Source organism: Mastomys coucha, unplaced genomic scaffold, assembly GCF_008632895.1.
Source record: "Mastomys coucha isolate ucsf_1 unplaced genomic scaffold, UCSF_Mcou_1 pScaffold16, whole genome shotgun sequence".
NCBI lineage: Eukaryota > Metazoa > Chordata > Mammalia > Rodentia > Muridae > Mastomys > Mastomys coucha.
Genome location: NW_022196898.1, coordinates 80,550,085 through 80,563,779, shown reverse-complemented (window position 1 = coordinate 80,563,779; position 13,695 = coordinate 80,550,085). Strand labels below are relative to the sequence as shown.

Here is a 13,695-nt window from a genome sequence, read left to right as displayed (position 1 = left end):
AGATTGACAGGCTGGACGTGGAGAGCCTGTTTAGCAACATTGAATCTGTGCATCAAATATCAGCTAAGCTACTGTCCTTGTTGGAAGAGGCCACAACAGACGTGGAACCGGCCATGCAAGTAATCGGTATGTTTATTCTCTCCTTGAGTTCTATAATGCAACAGGAAATAGTATTTTAATAACACCCCCCTGGTACTTTGGTTTTATGTTTCTGACTCTCAAAGCTTCCCAGGAGATATATAAATGCTGGATCCATCTTAAGACTCATTGTAATCATACAAACTCGCCATTTATCTCCAAATGGATTTATAGCCATGTGCTGAGGTCCCTCCATAGCACTGAGCAGACAGAATTTGTTTTGTAATTTTCAGTCTCTCTGCTTTCCAGATGGTCTTTCATTTGATTTTATAGCTTGTACTTCCTTGGTCCTTAAAGAACTAACTATTTTAATAGCTATCCCGAGTTCAGTCACCATGGATTTTTTTTTTATCTTTACTCTAAGAATTGACTGATTTTTAAATTGTAAATATTTTACATGAGAAGTCTATGATCTCCAACTTAGACATCTATATTTTCAATGTTTTCCACTTCACTCTTTTTTATTTGTTTATTTATTTTGTGTGTATGAGTACACTGTAGCTGTACAGATGGCTGTGAGCCATCATGTGCATGGCTGCTGGGAATTGAACTCAGGACCTCTGCCAGCTCCGCTCCCTCCAGCTCTGCTCGCTTCACCCAGCTTGCTCCGGTGTAATACACTGCAGCTGTCTTCAGACACACCAGAAGAGGGCATCCAATCTCTTTATGGGTGGTTGTGAACCACCATGTTGCTGGGATCCGAACTCAGGACCTTTGGAAGAGCAGTCAGTGCTCTTACCCGCTGAGCCATCTCGCCAGCCCTCCACTTCACTCTTAATAGCCTTATGTGTGCATATATATATATATATATATTTTACTGTGACAAGGTTTTATAAAATGACCACTAATGAGAACATTTTGGATAATGGTCAAGGAAGGACTATAAGATATTGTATACGTATAAAGGCATCAGTAATATTTTGACAAGCATGTTACAGGTTGAACAAGAGATGTTTGGATATTTTTTTATCCACTTAGTATTAAGAGAATAGCAGGTGTGCTTAGAAGACGAGAAGGGATTAAGCTGGTGTGAAGGATCCTGTAAAGGAGGAGTGTGGAATATATCTGGGGACATGGGAAAAGGACAGACGATCCTGAAAACAAAATAGAAAATCATAGTACCTCAACCCTAATGCAGCCTGTTTTATGGTAAGCTGTGAAAGGCCTGGCTCTTAACTGAGCTAAGTAGTACAGCACACAGGAAACTGTAATCAGCCTGTTTCCTTTCCTAGCACTTTGGAGTGCCATGTGCAGGGCACTGGCTGATACAATGAGGACACATGGCCCTGAACACTAGCTATAAGCTGCTCCCATTGTTCTGGTGGCCCTGGAAGGTATATTTGATGCTGCAAAACCTTCCATCATCACTGGGTGCGGCAGCTAGGTGTGCCATGGTATGTGCTGTGTGGCATGCACTGTGGCCTATGAGAAGTATGCAGCCACCAGGATGTCAGTCAGTAGAGTTGGTAGGACCTGCAGGGATTTACAGATCAGATGTACATAAAACACGGGGGTAGGGGCTGGTGAGATGGCTCAGTGGGTAAGAGCACTGACTGCTCTTCCAAAGGTCGTGAGTTCAAATCCTAGCAACCACATGGTGGCTCACAACCACCCATAATGAAATCTGATACCCTGTTCTGTGTACTGATTTATAATAATAAATAAATCTTAAAAAAAAAAAACACATGGGAGCAAAAAAGGCAGACAGCTTCACTTGGACCACAGTTGTATACTGTATATCTACCACTCCTGTTATTATTTGGTTATGTCTATTCTGTTTTGCAATAAACCCTTCAGACACAAAGGCTTAATGCATTGGTATAATGTAAAGATTAATTTTCTGACTCTCAAGAAAGTTGATGGTGAAGATATGAAAATCAGTATATTTACTCCACATATCACAGGGTTCTTAATGTTGCCATCACTGACCACAAACCAACCAGGAGACAGAAATCTGCTGAAGAAGCAGCAACATTACTATCAGAAAACATTAGTCATTGTTTTCACAAGATTGCTCAGAGCTGGGGATTGGACACAGACACACATAGCTGCCTCAAGTGTGTTTATGAACCCCTGCAAACAGCAAGGTTGCTCACATACACCAGCTAACAATTGGCCTCCATTAATTTCACTTAACCTTATTTCCAACCTTCCGTGAATCTATAAAACACGAAACCATGGCTATTAATGAGGTGACACCAATGATTGAGGTTTTGCAGTTAAGTGATGGGTATATCTGTTGATAAAGCAAATTAAGTACCATCTTATTCTAATGACAGTTCAATTTTTAAATCAAAATTGCAGAATCAGGAACCAATTTGGGGGGGGGGAAATTTATTATTCAAAAATTGATTATCTGATCTCATGGTAAATGTAACTGTCACCAAGGCTTACAAGGTCAATATTGTAGGGGCCGGAAGGGATGGCTTAGTGTCAAGAGCACAGACTACTCTTGCAAGTGACTTAAGTTCTACTCCTGTTCAGTGACTCACAACCACCTTCACAACTTCAGGGATCCCAACACAACTCTTCTGGCGTCTGTGGGGGCTTACACGCCTGTGCATGCATGTGCGTGCACAAACACACACAGACAACTAAAGATAAAACAAATCATCAAAACCATGATATTTTGAATGCAAGTGACAGTATGAATATACATAGGTAAAGCAACAGATCACAGAAAAACAATGTTTTTTTTTCTAAAATGAAATCTATAGTGAAGAAATTGATTATAATATGAAGATAATGAAGCCGATATTTTATTCCAATAAGAACTAGTCAAAATGAATGCAGACTTCTCCATACATCAAAATAGCATGCATGTAACATTTGAAGATAAATTGCTGTTAAAGTGTCAAATCATCGTACGCATGGCAGTCAACTAGATCTTTGTTGCTGCTCACGCATCAGGACTTAGAAACGCAAAGGTGTCCCATGGTGGCTGCAGGCTGGATTCTGAAAGGGGATTCTGAAAGGCCTGTGGCCCCAGTGGTGGCTGCAGGCTGGATTCTGAAAGGCCTGTGGAATGCTTTGCATTGTCTTCAGAAGCTTGAGAAGCACTTAAGTGATTTAGCAAACAGGAATTACCTTCAGATTTTTGATGTTTATAGGTTGCAATTATGGAAAACAGATTATAAATAAGAAGACATTGGAATTTATCCTTACTAAAACATAGTATAAAATTAAAAATTAAACAATAAGAGCCCATAGAATATTTTTAAAATTTTGTAATTGAACTTTCATACATTTGACTTTTCAAAAGAAGCTTTGGATTGAGCAATTCTAATTTACTTTATTTAATTTCATTTTTTTTTTTTGAAATTGTATCTCACTCTATGTAGCCCAGGCTGGCCTGGAAATCATGACAATCCCCCTGTCTCATCTCCTGATTGCTGGGATCACAATCAGGAACCACCATGCTTGGCTTGATGCCTTCTTCAACATCATAAAATTATATTTTTTAGTTGATTTTACAATGTCACATTTTGGAAAATATTAACATTATGAACAGAAATAATTTGGTAAGTTTTTTTTTTACTTGTAAAAAGGAAGAAATAATCCAACCAAGGGCAAAGGGACAGGAAGTTTGATTGTTTCAGCTCAAACAAATGCACCTTTTAATGCTGAAATGTATAATTAGACTTTTAATGTCTCCCACTTAACAGAATCTTCTGAGCTTACTGGATGTTTCTGTATTCACAGATTATTTTCCCAAATCAGAATACGGCTCACAAATTTGACAAGCCGGATCTGAGAATGAGGCTCTGTGGTTAAGAGCATGTGCCATAGAAACCCAAGAGTGAGGAACAGAGTTGGTAATCCCAAATACTCATGTAAAAGGCCATGTGTGGCAGTGCACTCAAGGTCTGTGTGCTGAGCAGCAGAAGCAGTGCACACAAGGGCTGTGTGCTGAGCAGCAGAATCAGGGTGCTTGTGAGGCTAGCTGGCAGGACCAGGTTCAATAAAAGACGATCTCAAAGGACTAAGGCAGAGAGCAAGGAAAGGCGTTCAGTATCCTCTTCCTCTGCTCTCTATACACACGTGGACAGGCTCACACATCTGGATACATGCTTGTAAGTATGCATACATACACACGTACATACACACATACACTGCACACACTAAATGAGTGAATGAGTGAGTGAGTGAATGCATAAAACTAGTGTTGAATTATAGCTGACACAACAAAATGAATAGCAGCAAACATCAATATATCTATCAATATAGATCAATGGGAATAAGGACAACTCTCCAATAGATTTCAGTTTATAAAGACAGAGTAGAGGAAAAATGGAAATATCCACTAGTAAGCCACCATCATTGCAATAACCGTCTCATATAAAAACCCACTAATAAATGCATGATATACTGGGTAAAAGTTAGTGAACACAAATTTCCACTTCTCAAAGTTCCTCTACAAGTAATTTCAGACATCTAAAGGAAACATGGTAACCTTACAATAAGAAACTGACTTTGACCAATCAGTCATGGTCAAGAATGGCTGGGAATATCCACCTCGCATCACAAACCACATGCAGCATGATCAATATAGAATATCATATATACCTGTGGTATTTTGACTCCAAAGTGCATAGACACATCCAATCAGAAGAAAACATTCAACATATCAAAAATAAATATAGAAACAAGTCAGCTACTGACAGTTATAGTGTAGTTATTTGCTACATTAACATACGAGAGCTGTGTGGTGTACCAAATGTTTGAAAACTGTATTACCTCTGTATTTTCCTTTATTAGTATGAAGTCAGTTCAAGTTGTAAAATTAAAAACAACTTATAGTTTACAGAGAACACTCAATTAAAAGAGGTGCTTAAGTTTTCAAGGTCACTAGTCATAAATTATAACTGGAAAGATTACAAGACATGTTTCAGAAAACTAAGACAACAAAGGCTATAATTCAACAAGGGTCCATTGAAGCTTTGTTTTCATGGTGTCACCATTGGTTCTGAGTTGGCCTTGTGGCTCTAAAAAATGGAGGCAAAGTGCTGTTTCATAACTGCATGACGAGTGCTACTCTATGGTCATCAAGACCAATGGCCCAAACCATCCAGTCATTCCAAGAAACATAGAAATGTCCTTAGAGTGGTGACTGCAGCCCTCCTCAGTCAACTGACCAGACACTGATGACCCAGCTGACCACAAGCGTGTGGTCTGCAGCAGCACAGGGAGACAAGTCATCTTTGTGACACACGGCCCAACCATCAACCCAAAGCTGGCGAGCAAACACTTGCTTTTAGTCTTTTTAGATTTGGGGATGATGGTTTTGCCTAGCAAGTGTTAACTCCTACAAAATCCCAGAGGGGAGAAAATATTTCAGTTTGAATGCTAAGGAAAACTTGATTTAGAATGTGGATTTTGAACTTGGACTTGACTAACTTAGAATGGTAGCAACTACACACAAAAGACGGTCTTGATAGTCAGGCAATGGTGGTGCATACCTTTAATCTCAGCATTTGGAAGGCAGAGGCAGATGTGTCTCTGTGAGTTTGAGGCCAGCCTGTTCTACACAGTGACTTCCAGAACAACCAAGGCTACACAGAGAGAAACTCTGTCTCAAAAAAACAAAAGAAAACAACAACAACAACAACAACAAAAACAGTCTTGATGAGAAAAGGGTTAAAGGCCCCATGTTAGGATGCTATGGAAAATGTTTGTAAAGTGTCTTAGCATTCCAGTGTGCCTTGGATGTGGTGTCAGGAGGCCTCTCCTATCCTCCGTCACAGTGTACACATCAATGAAGAGTTCAAGGGCAGTTCCTATCTTTAAATCTTTGACCACCTAGACTTCATAAGATAAATTGATTGTGTGAGATGTTTGCAAATTCACATTATCACAAAGAGGGAAGCACAGGTGTCCCATCTCTGTGTCTTCAGGCAGCACGAGTAAGAGCTTGTGAGTCACAGCCATAGTGCCAGAGCCACTAGATGCCTTGATAAAAAAGGAGGAGAAATTTACTCAACAAACCTTGGTGTCTGGATGACGTCCAAGTTTATAAATAGATGCACACATATGCTTGCAGATCCGAGAGTGCTGAAGGAGTGTTCTGGATCTCAGTGCCAAAACAGAAAGTAGATTTTAAAATCTAGACTAAATCTATGTACGGAAGATGTTTTAAAATCTCTACAGAGAAATATATGAGCTTTGGTTCTTATTTATATTTAGATTAAATATATTCTATGACAAGTTTTGAAAATAGTAAACAAGCACAAGGAAAATAAAAGATGATACAGAATTTAATGGCATGATAACATATCTTTTAATATCAGGTTGAATTGGATTCATCTTTCCTATTGCTAGATCTCAGGCAAGTTATGAAACCTCATTGAAGTTCAGCTTCATATCAGGAAATTAAAGGCAGTGGTATTTACTTCATATGAGTTTTATGAAGTTTCAATAAAACCAAGTGTAAAGAAGATGCAGGGCTTATTCTTAATACTTAATACATGGTGAGACTAAATTGCTATTATCCTAGCCAAGCTAATTGTACACATCAGTTTATAAAGTTTGGCTTCTTTTATGTAACAATTGAGTTTAATGAATATTCTTTTTAGAAGTTTTAGTCATGTTTTAGAAACAAATAAGATTTGAATTGCATAGTTTCTCTGTTTCTCCTGGTATCTAGGTGTCTTTATAATTCATATACACAAGAATATATTTTACTTTAAAAAAGTGTCAGGTGGTGGTGGCACACACCTTTAATCCTAGCACTTGGAGGCAGAGGCAGGTGGATTTCTGAGTTCAAGGCCAGCCTGGTCTACAGAGTGAGTTCCAGGACAGCCAGGGCTACACAGAGAAACCCTGTCTTGAAAAAAACCCAAAAAGGGGGGGGGGGTTACCCTACCATGTGCCAGAGTCGGTAGTAACTTCAGAAGCTGATTTCCCAATGTCTGCACTCAATGAGCCATGACTTCCAGCTTTCGCATTGCCCCGTAGCCTAGACTCACATGGACTCTGACTCACACTCTGCAGCGGAAATGACACTAGGACAGTAACTGGGCTAAGCCCCAAGAATGTGGAATAATGTCTGCTTTTGTAATGATGTTAATTAAAGGTCCTTCCTGCTTGATGCAAAGATGATGTGGGGAAAACAGAGGAAGAGAGAGAAAGAGAGAGAGAGAAAGAGAGAGAGAGAGAGAGACAGACAGACAGACAGACTGACAGACAGACAGACAGAGACAGATCCAGCCATTCCAGTATTCCAGCAAAGCCATGTGACCACTTGTCTGTCAAGGAACCAGACTTATCAAAGAGCCATTTTGGCCACCGCTGTCCAATGATGTCTTCCTGCAGCCGCAACCCCAGAGAGCACAAAGAATCATTCACTGAGCCCAGTGAGCACATGAAGCCATAACTGAACACCCAAACCCTGGTTTGTTACACAGCATTAGAGAATGCATCTAGAGATTGTTCTATCTTAGAGATGTCTGCATGCTGTGATGCTGCAAAGTATTTTAAAGAAGACTGACAAGATGACCCTGCAGTCTGCTTTACACACCCGCCTCACATGCAGAGTGTACAGAGAAAAACTGGAAGAAGTCCAGGAAAAGGAAACTGCAATCCTGCATATGCTTTCTTGAGGGTGAGTTTACACTCAGAGGAAAATAATTTAGAGTTTCCTGTATCTGAGTTCCATGGGTTAGCTACTGTGGTTCTGGAAGCTTGAAGGCAGATTTGAGGAAACTTGTAAGACATCAGGCACCACGCAGGGTACACACAGAAACTCATCCTGAATCCCAGCATCGTCAGCATCTGAGCATCCCTGAGCACATCCGTCCTCTGGAAAGTTAAAAGCCCATGATCAGTGTGGGGCAATACCAAAAGGTCAGGACACAGTACAGCCTCTGGAGGCGACAGATTGGGACTTTCTGTGGCTACATCATGACAGCTCAAGCTCGGATGGATGACGATCTAATTTCCCTGTTCTGACTAGAAAACTAAACAGTACACTGAGCTAAAATGGCCTCATTTTTCTTCCAAAACAAAAATTCCCCATTCTTGTAATCCAGAATCTATGCAGTTTTTTATAGCTTTGTTTGTTTTTTTCCAACAAACCCTACAGCTTGTAGCTTTGAAATTGTGGCCCCGTGATAGCTGTTCCAATTTAGGGACCACTTCCAGTAAGAGGTAAAAAAACTACTTCCCTGTGAGCATTTTTCACTTCAGGGGAGTACTTTACCCATGGTTTTATTTCACAAAACACATGCAAACATGCTTCTGAAGGTGTATTTTGCCACTCACAGCTACTAGAAATTTGAGAACTACCAGATCTATATTTTCAAATGAGTATATTGTCTATCCAAGTTCTATAAATTTGGAAGAAGAGCCTGGAAGAAAGGATTCACAACTAGCAATGGGTGCTGCATCCATTTGGTTGTATTTGAAGTGGAAATGGCAAGCTCTCTACAGTGGAAGGATACAGGATCTAAGGCACACTCCCTACTTCCTCAACGAGTAAGATCCCTAAGAAGAGTTTTTGTCCACTGTGTAACTGTTGTGTCCCCAAAGACTGAGAGCATTGTATTCAACAAGCACTGGATGTATGAAATATAGAAAGATCTGCCAGAGCCTGACAACTTAAGGCACGGATGCTCACAGCCAACCATTAGCCCGAGCACGAGCTCCCCAGTGGAGGAGTTGGAGAAGGGACTGAAGGAGCTAAGGTGGGGGAGCAACAGTGTCAACACTCCAGACACCCGTGGAGCTCCCAGGGACTGGACCACCAACCAAAGAATACGCAAGGAGGGACCCATGGCTCTGGTCGTGTATGTGGCAGAGACGGCCTTGTAGAACATCAGTGGGAGGAACAGCCCTTGATCCTGTGGGGATATGATGCACCAATGTAGGGAAATGCCAGGGCAGGAAGGAAGGAGTGGGTGGGTGAAGGAACACCCTCATAGAGGCAGGGGAAGTGGGATGGGATACGGGGTTTCCATAGGGGACACCTGGAAAAGGGACAACATTTGAAATGTAAATAAAGAAAATATCTAATAAACTAAAAAAATAAATAAAAGGGTAGAAGGAAAAAAAAAAGTTAAGTTGTTACGAAGTCAGCCTGTAGTTTGGGCCAGTGTTATTGTTAGTGTAACAGATAAGTACCACAGAACAGTAGCAGATAGTTTCAAAGGAGATATTTACTAAAAAGAGCTATGGGAGAATGGGGCATCCTCTGCATTATGAACCTTGAGTAGAGAAAGGATACTGACTTACGTCCACTCTGAGGATGCTTGTCCTGGTGGCATTCAAGGCTTCAGAAAGCAAACAGGTTTCATGTCTTGAGTTACTAGCAGAATCAATAGCCAGGTGCTTGGACGTCAGAGCAGAACTAATACTTAACAAGCATGCACCCCACTGTTGACACAAAGATGGGTAAGGGTTTGATTCTGCCCAGATACAAGCAGAAAGGAACCCAGGGCAAAGTTCCTTCCATTCCATTTTCTGTCTGTCTGCACGCCCCATGAACGCACCCCAGTTTGTCCTGCCCACTGCTAGGCTGTCTCCCATGGTTGGGAATTCTGGGACGATGTCACCTCAGTTGGAGAAAGGCTTTTCTTTGAGAGCCCAGCCCTACCACACATGCCAGTTTCCCACAGCTTTGGATGTGGTAATGACAAAGGTAAGGCACACCTCCTATCCCATTTCTTCTTGTTTTCTTCCTCGTGGTCTGGTGTCCATCACTGGTCTCAATTTCACATCTATCTCTAACTACTAAAGTCTCTCACCTGCAAATGAGGTTCCTACTCCACCATGGCTTCAGAATCAATCATAAGCCAAATGGATACATTTTTTTTTTTTGAACATCTCTTATGCTGTTGCATTTGAAAAGCGTTTACTGAAATACTTTTGAAAACAGAAGGGACCTAACAGGAAATGGCCTGAAGTCATAGTTCTAGGCAAGAAAAGAGTACACATGGAGGAACCCATGACTCCAACTGTATGGAGCAGAAGATAATGGCCTTATCTGGCAGCAATGGGAGAGGAAGCTCTTGGTCCTGTGGAGGTTTGATGACCCCTGCGTAGGGGAATGCTAGGGCACTGAGGCAAGAGGGGGTGGGTAAGTGGGTGGGAGAGCACCCTCATAGAAGCAGGGTAGACAGAGGAGGGGATAAGGGGTTTAACTGGGAAGGGGGATAATGTTTGAAATGTAAATAAATAAAATGACCAATAAAATTAAAAGAAATAAAATAAAATAAAATAAAGACAGCTCCAGGCAAGAAAACAAACAAGCAAGCAAGCAAACAAACCACTAAAGTGTTACCTTAAGAATTCATGTAAAGTTTCCCAGCTTGTTCTCCTGAAAACAGTGTTTTTCTTCAAATATTGTAATAAAACTAATGCTCAAGGTATACATCCATTTTAACCCCAGGGAAGCACATCTTACTTGCCACCTGCAATTGTTTTGAACTCTACACTCTGACCAGGACCTCTGGATACCCTCAGCCATCTCCAGGCGAGGGAGGTTGGGCTATAGGCAAAGGACCTTGGCTTTCTTAGATGCCTTTACTCTTCCAGCTCCCTCTCACCAGTCCTCCCCACTCTCCACTCTCACCCGTCCTCCCCACTCTCCACTCTCACCCGTCCTCCCCACTCTCCACTGTCAGATAACAGACTAAGTCTAGGGAAACACAGGAAGCACATGAATGAGTTGACGATTGCTGGCTAACCTGCCTTATTTAGTCCGAAGCAGCTGGGCTCCGAGCCAAAGGCTCAGGAAGTACACCTTGGATCTTTTGCATGCTTCAGGCAAGGCTCTTTCTTTTGGGAATGCCAAGTCTAAGCTTTGTCACCCAGGAAAATGATACCTTTCCTACCCTACCTCCAATCTCCTTTTCAGACAGGGGCTACATCTGTCCTTGTTCTGGGAGCCATCCTGGTCCGTTCTCTGTATTCTGAATATTCAGGGTTGACAAACAAGTTTTATTTAGGACTACAGAAAACTTTTGAGATAAAACTCAGACCTTTAATTTTGTTTCTCTAAAAGTAATTTAACAGCAATTCAATGATTAAAGAAAAACCACTTTTTTACATATATGTAAAGATACTTTTACCAAAAATGTGTTGAGAAATATACTTCATTACAGCTATTGCAACTCAACTTTTAAAATATATTACAAAGCTATCAGGGAGCTTGTCCCTGTAGAAGACTGCTTCTCTCTCACACAGCAGACAATTAATTGCCTGTAGCTCTGCTTCTGGGGATGGGGTCAGACCTCTGATTTTTAACTGAAATTCTTTTAAAACATCATCTCCACTGGATCTTAGAGCCAAACTTGTAAATTTTTTGGTTATATACAATTCACTCCCTGCTTTAAGCATTTCGTGAGTAACGGTGTCACATTTCACACAGTTTTAAAACAAAATGTTATGAATCAGTATCTCTCCTCAAATATTTCCTTCAAAATAGGAAAAGAAATATAATATATTGGTTAGAGTTGAGCTCATCTGGGAGAAAAGATCAAACAAAAACAAAATGCTTGTGGCTTAAGAAGACACACTTATTTCTCTGTGACACAAAAGCCTGGGGGTCTGTCTGCTCAAGCTGGTGACAGCTTTGCATCTCCTTCAGTTTTTTGCATCACAGAGAAATAAGCACATTGTCTTATACCAAAAGTATTCAGAGCAACCAAACTTTCTATTGCTTTATGAAAAAAAAAAAAAAAAGGAATGCATCTAGGTGGGGGGAGGGGAAGACAACACAGCAGCCCAAATTCCAATCTCTTCCATGGTATGGCATCAAAGGTTTTCTGTGTACTTTACCCTTCTCACAATCTCCCTGCTTTTATAACTCCCTGGGCTGAATATGTTCCCCCTCCGTGCTGCATGGCTCTAGCATTGCACAGCCATGTGGTACAGTGAATGGAAATTTACTCTTCTCTTTCACCCGCACTGGCTTATATAAACTATTGGGATGAAATGTTGGTGCTTTGTGCCTGCGGTACAAACGGTAGGGCTCAGTGCAAAACAGTCATGCAGTAAAATTATTGTTAAATAAAGAACTAAAAAGAGAAACGTTCTTTCCTCTTTGAGCCACCCTTGTATACAAAAATCTAGGATAAATGGCTTCCTTGAATATCATGGCTTTCCCCGAGTTTGCACACTGACAGAGGAAATGTAGAATCATATGAATTCCACACCACACAGTATGACCCATCTCATATGTAGGCATGGGCTTGTAAGAGAAGAGACAAATCAACAAGGACATTAAATTAGAAGAAACTGAATGCGTTTACATCAATCAGTGAGAGACAACTGCCTATCAAGAGCAATTACACCAGGACTCAGACCGTGTTTGGAAACTTGCTTTTAAAGGCAATGACTAAAAAAATTTAAAACAGTTGGTTTTGGGTTGGGTCTTGTTTGTTTATGTTTGTTTGTGTGTTTCTCTCCCTTGTGGGGTAGTTGCTTTGGGGGAGATGTCACTGAAGAGAAAAAAAAGTCTTCGGTTGTAGAATTTTTAAAAAGAAGGTGGTAGTTTTGTTTCGTAGGATTCTGGTGCCATTGTGTCAGGCAGCTGGAGTGAAATTACCTTCCCTGGTCGTGGTTCACTCCTTTCTCCACTCTTAATCATCCCTCCAGCACACATCTATTAGTCTGAGCAGTTGTCCTTCACCACTGAAGAAATGCAGCCAAGACTTAATGTTACCGTGGAAACAGAATCACTTTTGGCTGCGAGACACCTCGCTTCATCAGCACTATTATGAAGCAAAATGGGCTGGGAGGGAAATCAAATATTCTGCCCACCAGTGTTATAGCTGGCCTCTGGGTGAATAAATGACTTTCAATTAGAGTACTTAAATATATTTTAACTTCAATAATTATTATTAGAGCCCCAACAGAATTTTACTCAGAGATTAAAAAAAAAAAAAAAGCTTTCACTATTAAGGGGAGACCTAGCAATTCTGGGACACTTCTGTTAAAGAACATACAAGGAAAACTGCAAGTGATAGTTTACTTGCATGTAAAGCAAGTATTCTCTTTGTTTTTTAACTTTCTGATTTAGCCATATGTATTTATCATGCTGTCTTTCCTCCTCTTCCTCTTCCTCCTCCTCCTCTTCCTCTTCCTCCTCCTCCTCTTCCTCTTCCTCCTCCTTCTTCTCTTCTTCCTTCTCCTCCTCCCTCTCTCATTTCTGCTCTGACCTTCTTTGTTATGAACATATATATTTCTAACTGCATCTTGTGTGGAGATGTGTAGGGATGCCAGGGAGCCCCTATCCAAGCCTGCACTGATTTTATTTCCAGAGCTTAGGTCCGTCCCAAACATCCCATTGCTGCCTGGTTATACTACTTGGAATCTCTCTTCTCTTTATAACCAAACATAAATTTACTTGTGTTTCTTATTTTCTGATGCTAACTGCTTCTTTCTGTGTGTACTGCTATCTTAAAGGGCAGATCTTCAAAAGTTATGCTAGGAGAAACATCAGCCCAGTTAAATCTTAGAAATAGCAAGAATCCTTCATCCCTTCATCTGTCACAATGTACAATTCACTGGGTTAATTCCAAGAGAGGTCACCCAAATCTCTCTCTCTCTCTCTCTCTC

General features: G+C 40.8%; 1 protein-coding gene across 1 annotated transcript in view; it reads left to right on the top strand.

The window, feature by feature from the left end:
• Arhgef38 (Rho guanine nucleotide exchange factor 38) overlaps positions 1-13,695 on the top strand; it is a 106,226-nt gene that overhangs the window by 51,271 nt on the left and 41,260 nt on the right. The window contains exon 3 of the mRNA XM_031376174.1: positions 3-126. Within this exon, the coding sequence (XP_031232034.1) occupies positions 3-126 (124 nt within the window). The remainder of the gene's footprint in view (positions 1-2; positions 127-13,695) is intronic.